General features: G+C 48.9%; 1 protein-coding gene across 1 annotated transcript in view; it reads left to right on the top strand.

Annotated features, from left to right (window-relative positions):
• The first annotated feature begins 3,430 nt into the window (after positions 1–3,430).
• NCKIPSD (NCK interacting protein with SH3 domain) overlaps positions 3,431–20,226 on the top strand; it is a 52,835-nt gene continuing 36,039 nt past the window's right edge. The window contains exon 1 of the mRNA XM_054387614.1: positions 3,431–3,601. Coding sequence (XP_054243589.1) covers positions 3,431–3,601 — 171 coding nt within the window. The remainder of the gene's footprint in view (positions 3,602–20,226) is intronic.

The raw sequence follows: 20,226 nt of genomic DNA, 5'->3' as shown, positions 1-20,226 counted from the left end.
CTAAGGAAGAAGATACGTTTGGAGGGGTGAGATCTTTAAGTGATGCCAGGGCAAGCCAGATACAGGGCTGCACTCCTGCCCTCCAGCTGCTCCAGCTTGCTTAGGGTTGTGCACATGGCACAGAGCTGCCCAAACCTGTCTTTGCCTCCTGTGTAAGAGCTCAGCTCCACATCTTTCTTGAGTACAGGGACAAGCATGTGTTCTGAGTGCAGCCACCATGGCACAGCCACCCAGACCCATGCAGTCACCAGCTGCCATGTGCACTGTGGTCTGAGCTGGCCCAGACATGGGTAAGCAGGCAGAGTGCAGCCCTGTGCCTCGAGCAGTTTGCCCTCCTGTTCTGCTGCAGAGGTGCCTCTGGTCCATGGCAGTCTTGGCAAGCTCTCCCACCCGCAAACCTCCATTCTGAGAGGAGGTGGGCAAAGCAACTTCCAGCAGAGCTGTGGGAGCTGCTGACAGCATCCCTGGAGCAGATAAGGGCACTTGGCACAGCCTGCAGAGGGGCTGTGGCTGCTCCCACCCTTCCAGTTATGCCATGCAATTGCAGGAACGAGACAGGACTGCCCCTCCTGCTTGTGATACAGGCAGGTCACCGTCCCCTCCCCAGGTGGCCTGGCACTGCTCAGCAGGATGGCAAGGCTGAGGCTGGGAGGTGGGCGCTCTCGAGGCATCCAGTTGGGAAGTGCTATCTACTGCTTTTTAGTGGGGTTTTCCAGGAAGGAGGACTGTGCCAGGACATTGGGAAATAGGAGCATGCCCAAGAGACATCTCGATGTCTCTTTGTCCCAGTGATGGAACCCCCATTCCCTGCAGGACCCACTGATGCTGTTGTCCCTAGAGCCATGTGCCCTGGGTCCCCTCAGTGCCTCCCACCTCATACGACTTTTCACCGAGAGAAGGCTGGTGGGAGTACAATAATATTTGTACACCTAAAAGTAGCAGGATTGATCCTGCTGCCGTTTTGCAACGTGTTGACGAGCAGGCAGTGCTGAATTATGTAAGCGTACATGGAGCTGGCAAGTTTGTCCTTCAATCATATGAACGCTGTTGTGCAACGCTCTTCCTCTGCAGCCCCGAAGGAAAGGGAGTGTGTGGAGCTGCTGGTGCTCCAGCAGAGGTTGCCATGCACGCGCTGAGCCTTTCCAGTGCTCGTCATGATCCTGGTCCCCACAGCTCTGAGGGCAAGGAATGCAAGTGTTATTATCTGAGGTCTCAAGTTTGGCTTTAGAAGTTACCCACAAATGACGCAGCACGATCCTCGCTCATTTCCCCTCCCTGCCCAAGATAAATGAATTGCAATTCGGAGCTGATTCCTCAGCAGCAGGAATCCATCCTGGGCTCCCAACACCCTCATAGGCTCTTTGCCCCTGCTGCACTGTACCCAGGTGCAGGAGGGTTTACTTAATCCTTGCAGAGGAAATCCTAGCCACTTCTCAGCCACTGGTTGGCAAAGCTGGCATACCATGCAGAGCAGAGGCTGGGATACTGCTGCTGGCTGTGTGAGAGGTGAGTGCCTGTGTCCCCTGTGGCTGCCTTCACCTCCCAGCACAGCCTGTGCTGCAGAGTTCATGGAAATAAAGCACCATTATCCTAGTGCAAACAGGAGCTGGGCCCATGCCATGGAGCAGGGACATAGCTGTGAGCAGACCCTAATGTAGGGCACACATTGCATCTGAAACTGGAGCAGGCTGGGGTGCCATGGGCAGGGCATGAGCAGGAGGAAGGGGCCCAGCCACACTGGATCCAGGTACTACCATGAGTAGTAACCCCACAACAGGGAAGGTTTGCCCTCCAACAGTGCTGCTCCCTGGCTACCCAGCCCTTGATACCATCACAAAGTGCCCCACCGGACATCTGGAAAGGACTGTGAAATAGCCCAGACCACAGCATGCTCCTGTTGAATCTCACAGCTCCCCTTCGAAGCACCCTGTTGCCTTTCCAACCTGAACATGCCTGGTTTCAGCTCACTTCCCTCAGTGGATTAGCCTAGGCAATCACTCACTCCCAGTCTATTCTCCACCCTCACCACCATAACTGGGCTCTGCCAGAATTACCTTACTGACAGCACTGGGAAAAACAGGAGGGTTGTGCTGTGAGCAAGTGGGGGCCTTGGCTGCTACAAGCCAGGCTCTTATTGTATAATCGCTAGCTGGATTTGGTTGTTGATGGTTTCTGGATGCATTAAATTCCACCATCACTGGAAGCAGAGGTCTGTGGACCATTTCATCTCTGCATCCATCCATCCTTGCATCCTGGCTGGTTGGCAGAGGTGGGCAGGATGGGTGAGGATTGTCTTTGCAGTGGGCTCTGTTGCAGAGTCATGTGTAACACTCACTCCTACTGGGTTGAGGCCTTGTTGCTGTCAGCCCCGTGCTGGGCTCTCAGTGCTAGCTTTGCCAGGAGGAAAACTCTTGTACCTAGGCCAACACAAAGAGGGCCCTGGCTGGGGCTGAGGGAGGGGAGCAATGCTCTGCACGGCTGCCACCTTCCTCCTGAGGCAGCAGTAGGGGCTTGAACCTCCAATAAGGGCAATGGGAGCCTGAAGGAAGCTGTTGATGTCTGGAAAGGCTCAAAAAGGGGCTTGGACTGCTTGGAGTGATGTCCCAAAAGGTTGCTCTCCTGAAATGGGGTGTCAAGGCACAAAGATGCACAGGTCTGGGGGTGGCTGCATCCTCTCTAAGAGTTCCTGGCCTGATGTACAGTGCATCTGTGTCCCCACTGCTCCATGCCAGGTCAGTGTGCCTGCCATGGGGCATGGTGTGGGGCCAGGTGCCTACTCTGACTGTGGCCCATTTTCATGACAGGGGGAAAGGACTGTCCCTAGGGTCCACGGGAGAAGCCTGCTGTGTGCTGGGAGCAGAGCTTGGTGCCCAGGGTAGGAGCTGGCTGGCACATGGGGACTTTGGGGATATAAGAGCACTGCTTGGTGAAATAAGGGATGACCAGAGGAAGGGGCTTCTTCGGGGGTACCCAGCTAGGCAGGGAGGAGTTTGTGGTGAGGGCGTGATGTGCTTGGCCAGGGTGTGGACGGGTCAGCAATAGCAGCTGCTTAACATCTCCGTCTGCAACAGGCCGGTGCTGGAGGGACCTCGGCGCCTAGCAAGGGGACCCATCCCCGGGCTCTGCCCGCCCCGCCCCGCGCAGGCCCGGCCGCTGCTGCCCGGCGGAGCTCCGCGAGCCGCTGCTGCCCCCTGCCGCGCGGAACTCGAGCGCCCGGGCGGCGGCGGGGGGCGGGACCGCCCTGCCAGTACGGCCGGAGACGGCGGTAGGGGCGCCGCCGGGCCGCCAGAGGGCGCTATGGCGCAGGGCTCTGCTGGGGCGTGATGCGGCGGTGACGTCGGGGGCGTGGCCCCGAAGGGGGAGGGCCGGGCCGGGCCGGGCCGTACCGAACCGGGCTGTTAGAGGTGTCGGTGTCGCCATCTCCATCGCCATGTACCGGGCTCTGTACAGCTTCCGTTCGGCTGAGCCCAACTCGCTGCCCTTCGCCGCTGGCGAGACGTTCCTGTTGTTGGAGCGGAGTAACCAGCACTGGTGGCTTGTCACGCGCGCCGGCTCCGGCGAGACGGGCTACGCGCCGGCCTCCTATCTCCAGCGGCTGCAGGTGGGCTGGGCGGCTGCGGGCTGGCGGACAGGCGGCTGTGCTGGCGGACAGGCGGCTGCGGGCTGGCGGACCGGCGGCTGTGCTGGCTGTCCTCTGCTCCGCCGGGAGCTGGGCGGCCCGGAGCCGGGCAGCTGTTCCCTCCGCCCCTCACAGGCGGGTGGCGTGCCGTGGGGTGGGCGGCAGCGCTGTGGGGCAGCTCGGGGCTTTCCTGCTGAGACCGGTCCCAGTCTGGGTTTGTGCTGGGACGGGCGGTGAAGGAGCAGTTGGGCGGTCCGGAGCGACCCAGCGCGCTGCTTTGGGAGCAACACCGCACCTCCCCAGTCCCTTCTGTGGCTCCTCTAGGAGAACTGGGGTCTGTGGTTCTTGTGGATGTGATTACCCACTGCAGGGGACTTTCAGCACACAGGAACCTTCTGGGCATCATGTTCTTTCCGCGGTGAGAATCGAGAGCTTAGAGGGAAGCAGGAGACATCTTTTGTGGGTGACATGTTTGGAGAGCAAGGTCCAGGGAGCTGAGTTTTGTCCAGAGAAGATGGGCTAGGGAAGGACCCCTTGGGTGACGACTGGCAGATTAGGAGCTAAGAGGCTGGTCTAGGTGATAACCCGGGGAGATAGTGATGGGGATCCTCCCTCACAGGAGTATGCATAGCTACTAGATAACCCTGAAATCTCCTAATTAGCAGCCCTAGTTGGCATAAATAAGTGCTTGTGTGTGTATCTCTGTGCCCGTTGTTCAGCCATGGGAGTTTCCATTTTCATGGCACCCCAACACTAAGAGGGCAGAGAGGAGAATCACCTTCTGCTTCTACCAACACACCATGACATCCATAGCAGATCTGTACTGTCTTGAAGGCTGGGGGAAGCCACAGCAGCTGCCTGTGATGCTAGTAGTTACAACCAAGTTGGTGATAATAGCAATTGCAGAAAGTCCAAGCAGGCTGTAACTGGGGTCAGAAGAGGGGGGGCACCTCTGGCAGCTGCAGGTGTGAGCCCTGTGCCTACGTGGGTATCATGGGGAGGAGGTTGCTTATGGCTTGTGCATTGCAGGGGTCTATTTAGTGAAGGCTTCTGAGGTACGACGTGGTTTCTGAAGTTAAAACAGGCCTTCGTATAAGGCTAATTCATGGAAGTTTTATACTTCTGGGTTTCAGGGGATAGCTGTGGAAACTGCGTGCTGAAAGCTCTTTGCATCAGTGAACAGCTAACTGCACACAAATGCATCTGAATGGTACAAATGGATCTTTTAATGTCTGGCTGAAAATGGTGACAAACCCCTTTACTTCAGTGTGCTGCTGAGGCTCCTTGAGATGCCATTGAATTTCTGATTAGTGGTAATTCAGCCTGTACGTAAGCGTGGGTGTGTGCTTTGCAGAATGCTTCAGTGAGACAAGTGTTACCTGGGGAGTGAGTATGTGTGTGTGTGTGTTAGGGCAGTGCCATGTCTCTCTGCCAGCTGCTTGGATCAGGAGCTATCCCACCTGTGAGGCTGGGGCTCCTCTGCAGCCTGACAGGAGGGGACATCTTGTATATCAGTAAGCCCTTAAGCTATTTACAGGAGCTATTTAGTTACAGAGCAAAGACCTTATTAAACTACTAGATTTTAAAACCCCTTGGTGGCATTGCTCCAGGCTGCTGCTCATGAGTTTTCTCTCTGCAGTACCCTACTTCATTTGCTGGTGTGACATGACGTCTTCTCGCTGCTGTGGGTGCGGGAGCCTTCTGCCAAGCTGCCTTCTAGAGCAGTCTTCCTCTATCTCTCCACCTTACTGTGCTAGTTTCAAAATCTTCCAGGGAAAGCATTTCTTTGATGACTTTACATTAATTTCTGAGGGTATATTTTGCTATGGCTCTCCAGGCTGCCTCCTGACAGTCTGCAATGCACTCATGTTTAAGCAGCGTTGCTGGTAACTTCCTGAGCACTCTCCTCTAGTTCAGATGTAACTTTTGCAAATGCCCTTGGGCCTGGTAGCAGGAAACAGTAGAACCTTCCTTGCATCCTCTCATCTTTTTTTTGGCCACTAAGTTTCCGGCACCAGAACTTGCCTGAGGATGCATGAGGCAGCAGGAGCCAATTTGCTGTTCTGCAGTTGCAGTAATGCTCTGTGTCCCTGACTTACTTTCCACTGTTGCATTCTGCCAGCTCCAAACTGCTGATCTGAAGTCTGAATCTTCTTTTATTAATGGGAGAAGGCATCTGCTCACTGAAAGCTTGCTTGAAATTGTTTCCTGAATGTCCAGGATGAGAGTACAAACAATTTGTCACCCCGTTTTGATTTAATAAGGGCACTGATACTAATTTGTAACAGCCATTTGGGAAGCAATTAATGCTGCCTCAATCACAACAGAGAAAAACCACAGCTAATGATTAGTGTTACTGTGCTTAGCAGGGAGACAGAGTGGCCAACAGGAGTCACCATTGTAAAAGTCAGCCTTCGACTTTGCTAGTGCAGTCAGGTTCCAGGTGAGCAATAAGTTGCACAACAGTTGCAAATCTGAAAGCTCCTTGTAGCAGGCTGCTGAGAATATGCTCACAGGAAAGGCTCAGGCTGCTGTTGCTTCTCTGCTATTAGAAACAGTATGTTTCTTCCCAGCTCCTCTTGGTTTTCAGGTTCTTTTGCTCAGTTTTCATAGATATGGGAAATTCATGCCTTGGCCTCTCTAGAAATAATTAAAAAAAATCTGTTTATCATTTAAAGCTTATTCTTGGCTAGTGCCTTCTTGCTGCAAATGCAGCAGAATTTTGTATGAAATCCTTGTGACTCAGTGTTGCTATTAAAAGAGGGTTAGTTGTAGGGGGTGGAAGAAAAACCACAACAAACTCTTCTAAGAAACATGTAATTCCTCTAAGAAACAAGCTAGGGCCAAGCCAGGGCACAGAGGTGCAGTTAATTTGAGTCAGTTAGAAATGCCCAGCTTCATCTGACTTTCCTGCTAATTTTACTGTTCTGTAGCTCTCCTTTAGATCTGTTGTGGGTTATTAAGAGGCAGGTCAAGTTGAGTGCCGCTCTGGGTATACAGAGGCCATCAAGCAGCAACATGGGGCGATTGAGCCACATGCTGCTGCAGGGGGGCAGGTTTTGAGCTGCTTGCCAAAGTGCTGGCCTTGCAGGTGGCTGGACCCCAGCTCTGCACGCCCACGGCAGAGATCTGAGCCGTGGTGCTGGCAGGCATGGCGGTACAGAGCAAAGCCGTAATGAGCTGGGGGCCTGGCAGGTGCTGCTGCCAAGACAAGTGAAAACGTGTGCCCAGCGCTGCGCCAGCCACTAGCAGCACGTAGGATATTTGCCTCCAGCTATTGGTGGAGCAAGAGACAAATGCTCATATCTAATGCCAGGCAAATACTGCTGCAGTGAAGCTGTCGGCATGAGTGCTGTGGCTTCTGATGGAACGGAAAGGTGCCCGTCGGTGTGAGGTTGGGCTTTTGTCTCTGGCTCTGTGCTGATGCTTAAGTGATGTGGCAGAAAAATGCAGAGGTTAAATTGGAGCTTAGGGTGTCCTCTGAAGTCACAGTCACTGCAGAAGGCAGGCCTTTCAAAGCTTTGTATGGAGCAGTGAAAGGTTCAGTTTAGAAAGCTTCCTTAGGTTCAGCTGGCATCAGGAAGGGACAAATATGAAGTCTAGTAAACAATAAGGATCTCTCCTTTGGGTAAAGTAGCCCATAGGTTGCTATTGTGGTGAGGAGACTTGTAATTTCATTACAGGAGCCTGGAGATAGTCCAGGTTTGGCTGAAGGCTTGAGACTGTACCACAGCAACACAAGGAGTGCGATGTGGACTGCTGTCCTTGAGGGTGCTGAGCTGGGGGTGACACTTGGCCTTCTACGAAGGCTTGTCTGCTCCGCTCCCCGCAGGGCACAGGCTGGTTCCAGTGGTCTGCTGCTGGCTATGGGACCCACGTATGGGAGCAGCAGTTTGCTTCAGCTCTTGCCTCACCAGGCCTGGTCTTGCCTCATTTCTTGCACTGATCCAGGCTGTATTCCCCATCAGTTCAAGTGTTAATATTGCACACCAAGGAGGGGAATAGCAGCAATAAAATGCTGTATTGCCAAATGTCGAGGGTGCAAAAATAAACGCTAACGTACATTTCCTGGTGAAGTGGGAATGCTTTAGCATGTTGGCTACTGCAAGTTAGCTGCTTGGCTCTGTTTAGCTGTTAAGAAGTAGCTTTGAAATTACTAATAATAGCCTTTTCAAATTTACTTAACATGTAATTGGAATAATTGAAAAACCTTGTGCAATGTGGATTTAGAATCTCTGCTCAGCTGAGGCCTTCTCTGGTTGGTCTTGCTTTCATGTTTTACCTCTGGAGGAGTAAGAAGGGGGCTGTCTGGGTGTGAAGGGGTATATGCTGATGGCTAAGAAGCTTTGGACTGCTTGCAGAGAAAATGGACTCAGCTGAGAGTACAACAAGCATTTTGAGCATGCCGTGGATTGCTGTTTGCCGTATCTACAAGAATAAGCAAGAATGTCTACACGAATAAACAGGCATGTGATAAAAATGACAGGCTGCTTTGTGCAACCTAGCAACAACAAATTCTTCAGCATGATCAAATCCACAGAGCCAGGGTGCAGTTAGTGTCCTGGTAGTTGCCAGAATTGTTTCATCCCCCAGGCTGCAAAGAGAAGAGAGGTTTCTGTGAAGGAGTGAATTTTGAGCTCTGTTTTCAGGAAACTCCCTTATCCTGGTTCATGTTGTAACTTTGATAAGGGTTCAGGATTGGAGCATGTTGTGCAGTGTGGGAGCTGCCTTTCCTTGCAGTCTGGGGCATGCTGGGGCTCAAAGCATGTGTCTGACAGCTCTTTGAGCCCAATCCCACACCCTACACCTGGCCCCATGCTCCAGCCCTCCCCAGCACTGCCTCTGCCCTTGTAGGCCCTGTTCTCAAAAATTCAGTTCACTGTTTTGCTGGAAAGCTCTTTGTTTCTAATCTGGTTGCTTTTCTGCCTGGATAGCAAACTCATTGGTTCAGTGATGGAGCAGCACATGCCAGCATAGGGCTGCTGGGGAAGCAGTGAGCTGTGGTAGCTCAGGTGCTGTCAAACCTTTCATGCTAGCATGGAGATGATGATGGTTGTGGAGCATGGAGTTGGTTGTATGGTATCAATCAAATTATTAGATCACAGAATCATTCAGGATGTTCTGATAGCAAATCCCCAGTCACTGGGAACTGAGCTTTGGCAATTGTGCTTTGCTGCCAGAGTTTCTCCCTCCATCTACACAAAATCCAGCTTTAAACTTAGTCCTGCAGACCTCTGGCAGAGTTCCTCTTGTTGCTCCTGAACAGAAGGTGATGATCATGCAGACTGTTGGATGGACCATCTCCTGCCCTGAAGCCTGCGTGGTTAACTGTCATCTGCTGCAGATTTGATGGAGCTTTCAATGAGCAGGAGAGCTTAATCGCAGTACTCACACAGATCCTGAGTAAGTGCTGAGGCTAAAAATAAAGTTTTATTTTGGAGAATAAGCAGCTGGTAGCGCTTTGCAGCTGAAGTTGTGTTTCTTGACACATGCAGGAATCTGAAAGAAGGAGGCATTTTTTCTCTGGGTATCACAGTAACAGATTCAGTCATGTCAGAGCTGCTAATGCCTGGAGATGGAGGTTTATTCTTGAGACTAAATGGCACAGCCATGAGAATTGTAACGATTTCTAATTACTGTAGCTACAGACTTGGCATTTTAGCCAGAAGTTCTCAGTCTTTCACAATTCAGAATTATTAAAGTAGAAATACACTAATGATCTTTAGCCTCTGTTTTTGCTCACCTGTGAAGATGTGTTCTTTTCAGTTTTACTCTGATTAAAAATAATTAGGCTTTCTGATATCAGGTGAAATTTGCCTATGTGACCTGGATGCCCATGTATGAGCAATAATCAGCAGCTGGGGCCCAGGGGCTTCACTTTGGATTGGAAACGTTAAGCCTGTTTCAGGGCTGAACACCACAAAGGCTGTCTTGGCCAGAAGTGAGCAAGCAGCAGGGAGACATCCTAGAGCCCATGTCTGCTCTTGAGTGATGTGGCTGCAGTTCTGCTCACCTTGGAGGAAGGGCAAGGTGAGGGGGCAGACTGGAAAGAAGAAACTCCTGCTAGACAGGAGAGACACATCCTTAGAACTGATAGACACACTCTGATTTCCAGCTTCTCTACAAATTTGTAGTATTTACCAAGTCATTTGCACTTCTGCTTTCTAGAGCTGGTCTTGCTATGAGCATTTCACTGTGGTGCACAAGTGAACACCAGCCGGTATCTTGCAACTGTACTGATCAAATTTGTGACTTTTTTTTTTTTTCTTCCTGCTGTATGGTTTTTGAATGCTTTTCATCAGAAGATGACCAGACTTCTTTCCCCGTTTTACATCTGGAAAACGATCAAGTTCTCATTGCAAAGGGAAGAACCACCAGTTTTGATCTAGGAGTTTGAGCAGTTTGTGAACTGTTAAAAATGGCTGGTGAGGTGCTGATGCTGGAGAACAGCAAATGCAGATTGCTCTTGTCCCCCTTGCAGGAAAAAGCCTTCAGTAACAAGTGACTTGTGTATATTTACTGAGCAAGGTGCTTCTGTCATAAACATACAGGAATCTGGAATCTGTTCACACCTGCCACCAGCTCACTGTGGGACTCCATGCAAGTGGCTTTCTTTGCCAGACCTTCTTCCACTGCCCATAAGTGAAAATATGGGTGAGATGCCTCATGGGAGGGTTGTGGCTTAGCTGAATTTTTCATTAACATTGAAATTCAATTGATATAATCTTAAGCTAATTAACACTGCTGTCAGCCTGTGGGAAAGTAAATTGCTGACTGCCCAGCAGCATGGGTACATCTGTCTAAGATAACAGTGCTAACATCAAGTCAAGCTGGTTGATGTGCTGCACAACAGGTCTGCTGAAGGGTGTCCCACCTTCATCTGTCTTCTGAAGTATCAGAAGATCAGTCTTATGCTATCCTCACCTTGAACAGGGCACCAACAGCTTGGCTTAGGCTGTTCTTTCTGAGCTGAAGGGGTTTGGCAGTTGTCTTTGAATGTGAAGTTTGAATGTCTTTGGGTTTGCTAAGCCGCACCTGCTCTATGCTTGTGTTTGTACATCTCTCCTCATGATTCCACTCTTGTGTTTCCCACCAGGATTTCCAGCATCCCATCAAGTGAACTTGTAGTAGAAAAATAGCAGAGGAGGAGAGATTTGTACAGAAACCAATAAATGAGAAAGTTCATGGAAATGGATTTTGTTTGTTTTTTGTTTTATTGTGATTGTTGTTCTGTATGAAGTACAGAGGAAGCAAGACACTGAACAGCAGGGAGGAATTTGTGTTTCTTGTCCTTGGAGAAAAATGTTCTCATGCTAGTGATGATGGGAAAATAATGTGAAGAGTCCTCCTCATTGCAAGAGAAGAATAACCTGCATGCTCAGGGCAGCTTAGGAAAGGCTTTCACAAAAGCAGGTTATGCACCGTTGCTGGCTGACCTAAGAAGATCCCTTGCAAGGTCTGGAGCATATTAATACCCATGGGGCAGGTCAAATCCCATGGTGCAAAATGGGTGTTTACATCTGTCAGTGGGTGAAACATGGGAAACAGCTGAATCTGTCTGGTGAGGTGGTTGTTAGGAAAGCTCTGGTTCTAGAACAGAAGCAGCCTCCTCTTTTTCTTCCCTTATTTGTATAGCTCAGATGTACATAAAAACAAACAGAATTTTTAAGAGCATCCCAGCTTCACTCCCTCATGAAGAATTTAAACTGTGTCATTCCCAGCCAGGATTATGTATTCAGCATATGAGCTGTCAGTCTGGGCTCTGGAAAAAGGATTAATTCCAGAAGAGGCTTATGAGGAGGAACATACAAGCAGCCATAGCATGCAGCTACAGCATTAGATAGTTTGCAAGAAAATTAGACTTTGCAGATGCTGACATCCAGTGCTATAACCAAATTTTACAAGCCACAGGTTGTAGCAGAGTTCCAAGTGCAGAGCTTTTTAAATTAAAAGGCATGTGCACTGCATTTCTTCCAGTGACAAAGCCTTACATTGAGGCTTTCTTCTTGGCCATGGCAGTAACAATTGGCTCAATTTATTTCAATGAAGAAATGCATTTGTATGTGGGCTTGTGAGGGCTGGAAGTGTTTGCTGTTGGGCTGGGAGATCAGCCCAGTTCACAGGCTCTCACAGACCTGCCCCAGTTTCTCATGTCTGATCTCTTTCTGATGTCATGATCCTGGTGCCTTGCTGAGGGAGCTGGGGCAGAGCTACCTGTGCTGCTTGCTGCCTGCACCAGATGGTGCTTGGTGATGAGTGGTGGAGGCTGCTATAGGGCCACTGGAGAGAGATGCTGCTCTGTCTGAGCTGACAATAGAGTGCTGCTCCAGCTTGCTGCTACCTTTGCTGAGGCTGTGTGTGCAGATTACTGTGCCCAAGGGTCCTAACTTCTGGTGGGGAAGGGGGTCCCATTTCCATAACTGGCCTGATAAGTGGAGATAACAAAGCTGTGTCACAAGCCCCAGGAGGAATAATGGAGCTCGGTGCTGAGGCTGTTCCCAAGTGTTCCTGCTAGTGGCCCACAAGAAGTGGTTTGGTCCCTGTGCTGTGGCGGAGAGGAATGGATGCCAGCACTATTGGAGGTTAGCAGTTTGTGTTTTTTCTATGAGTTGGAATCTGGAGCTGCAAAATACTTTTTGTATTTAGAGGAAAAAATATCATTTGAAGTTACAGTCTGTTTAGGTCCACAAGAAACTCTTTCTGTGGATCCTGGCTGCCCTCATTGCCTCTGGTCTTGAGCTGTGGTGCGTCCTGGTCCTGCTTCTGGAGAGCTTCCCAAGCCAGTGGCTCACAAAGAAAGTGTTGACCTTTGCAGGAGGAACTTATCAAGCCTACTATTTTTTTTTTTTTTTAATTTTCAGCACATGGCAAAACCTTGGGTTTTGAAGCTTGTCATGTGAGAGGTGGAACAGAACACAATTCATGACTGCATCTGTTTCTTTCTGCTCCGTTTCATCCCCCACCACTTTTCTCCTGTGGAAAGGGTGACCACCATTCTGGGCAAAGCTCTGTCAATGCTGACAGAAAACCAGAGTTGTTCCAAAGACAAGACCCACCACCCTGCAGCTGGAGTGGAAGGTTAGCTGCATTTCAACTACTCTGTCCACACCCTGCAATGCAGAGCTCACTTGGCAGAGCTATTTGCTTCCCTTGCAAGGGAACAAAGCACTAATACTTGCCCCTTTTTAGCACGGGGCTTAAGCAAGAACAAGTAAAATTGTGGCAGTGTGGACTTTATCTTTTTAGAATGAGGTGTAAAGTTTATGGGTTTGTTTTTCCTGGTTGGTTGTTTGCCTGTTGAAGTTGTTTAGAAGTTGTCACTCCCTTCTTCCTTTGGAGGCTTACTTCTTGATTGCTGGGTTGTGAATGAAGTCTGTGGCCTTTCTGTCCATCTGGTACAGCTGAAGAGGCAGCTGTGAGCACCATGAGCCTATCCCTCCAGCTCTGACTGCCTTTCCTACTAGCAAGATGTGCTTTTTTTTGGATAGTTATCTATCTTTGCTGTCATGCTAATGGGGTCCTATCTACACTGCTTCATCCCTCTTTCCTTCTCAGGCTGGAGTGGTGTGCATGAAGGTGGTCTGCAAGATGTTGACTTTTGTGCCTGTAACCTGGAAATGCCACCAAAGGCTGGTATTTTTGGTTGTTTAGCTGCTCAAGGGGTTTAATTTTTAAAAACCAATCAAGCTGTTGGACTAAGCATGCTAGATAATTCCAGGCTGTGGGTTGTTTCTTGCTAAATCTCTGGTTCCCAGTTCAGATTAGATCTTTTCTAAGGAATAGCTATTAATTATTTCTTGGGTTTTTTTTCCTAGCTCAAGTGGGGACAGTGCCTTGTAGTACGGAAACCAGAGGGCAAGCACCAGCTCCAACCCTTCTGTTATATTGAATAAGAACTAAGGGATGAGGGCGAAGATGAGGCAAGAGCTGCAAAAATAGACACTCGCCCACAAGGAGGAGGGAATGGCCTGGAAGCTGGGATCATGTCTTCATGAAAGGATTTTTGAATGCCTGTCCATGGTGTTTGTGCCTGGGGCGATACCTCCACAGCTGCTAATGTCATTGGGGTGTTACCTTCCACTGTTCCTGCTGCCTGCCCCAGCTCCATTGCCCTTGAGCTCACTGGCTGAGAGGCTGAGCTCAGCCTCTGAGTGGCATCCTCCTCCTCTGGAGGTGGGAAGGAAGCCTTGATGAAGCTCACATGTGGAGGATGGAAATGGTGGTGGACAGGTTTTCAGGGTGAAAGACTCTCTGTCAGTTGAGTTCAGTGCAATGTCTGTGCACTGTGATTGTTGTACTGAGAACTGTGGCAGCTCCTGGAAGAAGCAGATGGCTGCCCAAAGAGATCAAGTTGAAGCTCCCAACTGAGCAGACAAATGCAAACCTCCATGCATTCTCAGTATGATGTGGTGAAAATGCCTTTTTGGGTAAACTCTCTGAATTCTGAGGTTTTCCAGGGTGCTTGAAGTTACTCTTTTTCCCTTTCCTCCTGAGGAAGGGATGTCTGATTGCAAGAGGAATATCAAGGTTTGAACATAGCGCGTGCTGTGCATGGGTCATAAACTGCTGAGCAAAAACCTTCTCCCAACAAAACCACTGTTGGCAATGGTTGGTCTCTTGTGACTCTTCAGATGTGGAGGGACATCCAAACCTCTTGTAGCTGGGCCATGGGGAGCACCAAAGAATGATCAGGTCTGCCCTTGAATTTTGGGGAGAAGGGCAGGGATGAGAGGCATGGGTCGTGCAAGCCATACAATTTCAGAGTTACTATAGCCCCTTCCTTGCTGTCTGGCGGTTTCTTCCACCTTGTCTGTCCTGTGGTGACTTTATATATCAGAGGGGTCCTACTGTGGATCTCCTCTGCACAGTGGCCACCAGCTGGGTGAAGTGCAGGTGAGCTGTCCCCTTTCCTGTGGGATTTGTCCCACTGGAGATGGTCTGTGAGGATTTCACTCTTGCTGATACTATCGAGCGAGGTGGATGCTGACATGGGTGAATGTGGCATGTGAAGAGGTAGGTGCAAGAAATTGATACTGTGGTAAGACACAAGTTGGGTGGAAGTTTTGTGCATGAGAAGTGAACAGTCCAGTAAATGCAGCTTTTTTGCTCACTGCCTCAGGAAGTGAGGAAAACAGGATTATGGCTGTTCTGCTGTCTGTAGCACAATGTCCTGAGACAATATTTCTCTTCTGCCCCCATTTCTTTGTGTTTTCTGGGAAGCCTGTGCTACTCCAAGCTGTGAAAGGAGATGGGATTATAACTTGCAGCTAGAGCAGCAGGCTTTTTTCTTCCCCCTGCAGATAGTGTGGGGCACTAATGAATTGCTTTTCTTCCGTGACCCACCTCTTGCGTCCTTAAGGGTGAAATGTCAGCAAATCCAGTTGAACCCCTTAATCTTTTCTTAAGGTAAAAAAAACCCACCAAACAAACCCAAGAATTTGTTCTTGAACTGAATCTGGTGATACCAGCAAGTTAGCCTCAATCCTCTGCTAAAACATACCTAAACTTGCAGTTCTCAAGTACTTTTGTAGGTCAGTGGAAACTGTCAGTCTGTCTAAGTTTTGCAGCACAGAAAAATCATGTGCTGTCCGTTCCCACTGTCTGCCAGTCAAAAAGCAACTTGGGAGGCTGCAGGGTCTTTAGTTCACAATTTTTCTGGGTGTTTTTTGGCTTATGCTCTGTCTTTATGATCACACCTCTAACAGTTCCAACACACTGCTACAGATCTCAGTCATGTCTTTGTTTATTTTGGGCCATGAGCTTTATCATTGTCCCCACAAGCTGAATTGCGTTGACTCCCCGGATTTGGTGAGTGCCTGGGTGCTGACTGCTGCAGCAGTAACATCCACTTTCCCAGAAATAAATCTGCTTGCACATTGGTATACTTGGCCAATTTTATCTGTGGCCCATTTGCATGATCTACCTCTTGACAGTGCAGCCTGTGTGGAGTATTTCTGCCCCTTTGATGTGATACCCCCTCCCTTGTTGCCATGCACCTGTGCCCTCAACAGATTTCACATGTCTGTAATTAGCTGGCACACCTAACTTCTTGTAACTTCTGTGTGCAGCAGTAATAAGCCAAAAGCCTGAATGGCCCCCTCTGTTCCTGGTGCTACTCTGAATGTATGGAAATGCATAGCTACCAAAACCCATGGCTGGGAGGGAGGCAGATGCCTGCTTGCTTTCTGGAGGAGGTGTTGCTTCTTGTCTGAGCTTTACAATAGCCTGCCTGAAAGGAAATGAGCATTTGAGGGTTATCTTTTACTGGGAACCCAGCAGTCATGCTTCTTCTTTCCATCCCTTAATGAGTGTATTGTACTCAGGTTAAAATCATAAAGGCTGCTGGGAGTAGGAGGCTGTTTGGGTGGAAGTCTTGTTTGGAGTACTTGCCCAGCACCAGGGAGCTGTCTTTCCTCTGCACTGGTGGGAGTTGGTCTGTACGTACTGAAGATGCTGGGGAGGAGCTGGTTGAGTATCCTGGGGTTTCCTAGTACTGGTACTTCAAATGCCTGTGACCTGGGTAGAGTGGGCTGTGGGCAGTGGGGAAGCTTATTGGTGAGATCTGTTATGGAAATGTTGTACAGAAATGAACTTTTTTTTTTTAAGGGGTGCTTGCTTTGGAGAAACTTTGTAGGTGTGCTTGCTCTCTTGGGTCCCTGTCCTGAAACATCATTAGCAGGAGCAGTCTTCAAGGATATCTTGGTCTACCTGATGTGCTTTGGAGTGTGTAGGGAGAGGTGCATCCCTTTACAGCAGAAGAGGTGGTGTTTACTCTGCGTGCTGAGTCCAGGAGGATGTAGGAGAATAATTTTTGAGCCGGACTGTTAACAGATCCTGCAGCAAGCAGGCTGCCTTTGATCATTCTGACTGAAATCATTCTTGTTTGGGGAGAACTTTGCAAGGCCTTTCTCAGGTTTTTCATGGTAATGCAGGGCAGGTTCTCAGCTTTGCAGGAAGGAGCCCTGGCTGTGCTGGGCATGGCAGCTCTGATCTCCCTGCTGCTAAAAAGATCCTGGGGCTTTGTCTGATTTACAGCTTTGTGCAATTTACATCTGTGCAGGAATAAAACTAGCTGATGACTTCCCTGTGTTCCCCACCTGAGGATGGAAGCTCTTTTCCCTCATTAGTGGCTTTAATAAAGTCCATATGGCCATCCATATAGTGGATACCAGAAAGCAGCACTTATTCCCTGCATGGCAGACTTGAATCATTCATGCCCAAGCCAACAAGTTCTGCACTCCCTAGAGTGGTGACCTGTTCACCCTTCTTGCCCCATCTCCTTCATACCTGTTTCATTGGTGTTTCTGGGTTGTGTGCCTGTGCCCACTGCCTAGTCTGCTTTCCCATGTTCACTGGAGTCAGGATTTCAGGTTGATTTTCTTTTCCAGTCTCCCCTTTCCTGTTAAGTCAGTAAGAGATGCTTTACAATCTGTGAGTTGGTTTGGGTCTGGGCAACGTGGTAAATATGCCCAAAGAGAACCATAGCTGCAATTTGCCACCTTCAGTCCCTTGACAGAAGGTTGGTCACAGGAGAGGGAGGATTTTGGAAGAAAAGCTGATAAATCATAAATTCCCTTGCAAGATGAATCACAATTGATTACCTTTCTCAAACATGTAACTACATGCTGTTAGATCAGTGGCAGTCTGTGGCATGCAGGAGGAAAGTCCCTTTTGGTTAACATGTACATACATGTTCTTCTCTTGCATCTGTCTTTGTGCATCAGTTGAATTGTTAACTCACTTGGTAGCTTTTCCTGCCTGACCCCTAGAGACTTTATTATTCAGTCCTCACATTGTGGAAATGCACTCCAGGGTGGAGGTGAATGGGAACAGAGTGAGGTCATTTGGATGTGGCAGAACTTTAAATTTCTTGGTCCTGCCCCTCATGTGGCAACTTTTCCCAGATTTTGCTACAATTTCTGCCACAGACCTTGTTGTTTTGCAGAAAAACAGACCTCCCTTCTTGAATGCCAGAAGAGGAGCCAGAACTTGCACAGTTTCCCAGACTGATTTCTTCCTCTAGGCTCTGTCCTTGTCTCTTGTCCTGGCAACACTTGGCAAACCTGATTAACAATGAGAAGTATTTCTGCAGCTGGGTTTGCAGCCCACATCCATGTTTTTGCCAATTCAGTCAAAGGAAGATGAGCTGATACTAGAACCTTGTAGTCTACCCAGCACTCTGGGAAATTAAAATCCATGGTATTTTTGGTCATACTTAATACAGGGGCTTTCTTAGGCACCTGTGGTAATTCTGTGTGAGTGATGTAGGAGCTGTACTGAATCTCAGTGAGCAATGGGCATCTCTAGTGGGTTTTTTGGGGCTACCAAACTGAAGACTGTGCAAAGACTGACACAACCCCTTCTGTCAGGCTTTTTCTGCAACTTTGAATGCTAATATGTCAAATTTCTAGAACAGCTGCTGGCACTTCACTGCATCATCTTTCCCTCTACCTTGGTACATCCTGGGTCATAATCCTGAGCTTTCATCAAAGAAGAGGCTCTCTGCAGTTTTCTTTTTTGGTTTAGATGGTAGGTCTAATGTATATGTGTATGCATAGCTTTTGTGTGTATATATATATATATAGTTTATATATAGTGTATATATAGTATATATATAGTTTATATATAGTATAGTATATATATAGAGTGTATATATATATATATAGTTTATATATATATATATAATATATATATATGAGTAGAAACATGTTTCCCCTGCACAGATGCAGTTTTGATCAAGTTAGATATTGTCTTGGGTTTACGATTGTGTGCCAAAAGGGTGCCAAACACGTAATCCTGAAGGGAGGGTCAGCTGTGGTGTGTGTTCACCTGAGACAGGCTGAAGGATCAAGAGCAGTCAGAATTAAGGCAGCAGAGAACAGCAAGATATGTAAGTATGTGTTGAATGCTTTATTTTGAAAACTTTGGTCTCTGCTTTTATCTAACTCTTAGAGTGTTTGGGTTTGAGAGATGAGTTCTGGTAACTGGGGGGTGCAGAATTAAGAGAAGGAGGAATCAATGGCCAGTTCTGATCATTGTGGCCAGTAAATGAGGTCTGAGTGTGGCTGGAGACCCAGGATGAAGCATTTCCACCCTGGGAAGTACAAGTGTGCAGTGGTGGTTTGCATGCATTCTGTTGTTCCTCGGTGTTCTTTGACTCTGCAGCTGCCTGCTCCTGGGAGAGAAATCACTTGAAGTTTGGTTGCTGTGCATCCTTCTGCTGCCTTCAGGGTTTTGGTAATTCTGAATGCTACTCGTGCCTGGGCTGTCCCTAGTTAGTGTGTCTCTTTATTGGGAACTCTGGCTTTGCTTTGGCATGATTTGCCTAACCTAAGTCTTTTCCCCGGTTATCCTTTCTCTTCGTTCTCATCCGTGCAGGCTGTCCTCTCCGGCGGCTGCTGTCAGCGCTCGGTGGAAAACCAACACCCACTGCAGCCTAGCAGCAGGGATTCCCGAGCTGCTTCTGGGCTGCCTCTTTGTCAGGAGAGCTCAGCCACGTCTTTCTTTGTGCTCGCTAGCGAGTCAGTGATGCTGCAGGTTTGTTGGGAGCTTTTCTCATCCGATTTGCTCAGTAAGCAGGACAGTTGGCCATTATTTCACTTGTGTTTGTATTGTGCGTTTTTATGTGCTGCAAGGCACAGTATCTCCCTGCTGGCAAGAATAAGCTAATGCATATCTCTTAGTCAACAGCACAGGGACTAAACAATTCTGATTGGGGCTGCAAAAAGGGGAAGAGAAAGGAGCTGAATTTCCCACAGCAATGCAAAAAAACCAAAACTCAGCCCACTCGTTTGAGCCATGTGGTTCAGAAGGGGGAACTCATACCTAGCACGTTGATCTGCTGTGGACAAAGCCGAGCTGCTTTCTGTAAATTGCTGCCGTGGTCATTTACATCTGGAAGGAATCCAGCCCTCAGGCACTCCGGCGGTGCCTGGGAATGAACGGCGTGTGACCGAAGAGGTGGCATTGGTCTTTGACTTGAGTAACAAAGAACCAGCCTGTGCCTGTGTACACTAGTGGGATAAATATCCTAATTTCAGCAGTGGTCCGTGCCAGTGCAGCTGTGTGAAAACTGAGCTGTCACTGGAGACAAAACTTTGTCTGTCTTTTGTTGTGGTGTTGTGAGAGAGGGAGCAATGACACGAGGGTGAAAATCAGCAGCCCTGCCTGGGCATCGCTGTGGCTGCAAAAGCAGGTGCAAAGGAATGAGGGCACCGATTCCTGCATATGCAGAAGAGCAAGCACCCTTGATCACTAAAAACTAGGGAGGCAGGATGAAAAGTAAAGTCATGTTTTCTTGGATCAGCCCCCTGCAGAGGCAAAGAGCAGTCTGCCATACGTTAATGGGCCACTTTTGTAAATGTGGGAGTCTGAAAGACGCAGAGTGGCTCAGCCTGTCTGTGCTGATGCAGCTGTCAGCCTGTTTGTCTAGAAAATGCTTTTCTGAAAGGTGTGATTATTCTAGACTGTTGAGCAAGTTCTTCTGTGTGAGTTCATTTCAACAACACCAGCAGTACATGGGGAAGGACTCAAAACAAAGAGGGAGGAGAGCAACATTTTGGGTAGCTCTGGGAGGGCAGGAAAGGCCCCACTGCCTGTGCAGCAGG

The sequence above is a fragment of the Indicator indicator genome, chromosome 15, assembly GCF_027791375.1.
Source record: "Indicator indicator isolate 239-I01 chromosome 15, UM_Iind_1.1, whole genome shotgun sequence".
In the NCBI taxonomy this organism is placed as follows: domain Eukaryota; kingdom Metazoa; phylum Chordata; class Aves; order Piciformes; family Indicatoridae; genus Indicator; species Indicator indicator.
Note: the sequence above shows the minus strand (reverse complement) of the source record. Positions and strands in the feature narration are given on the sequence as shown.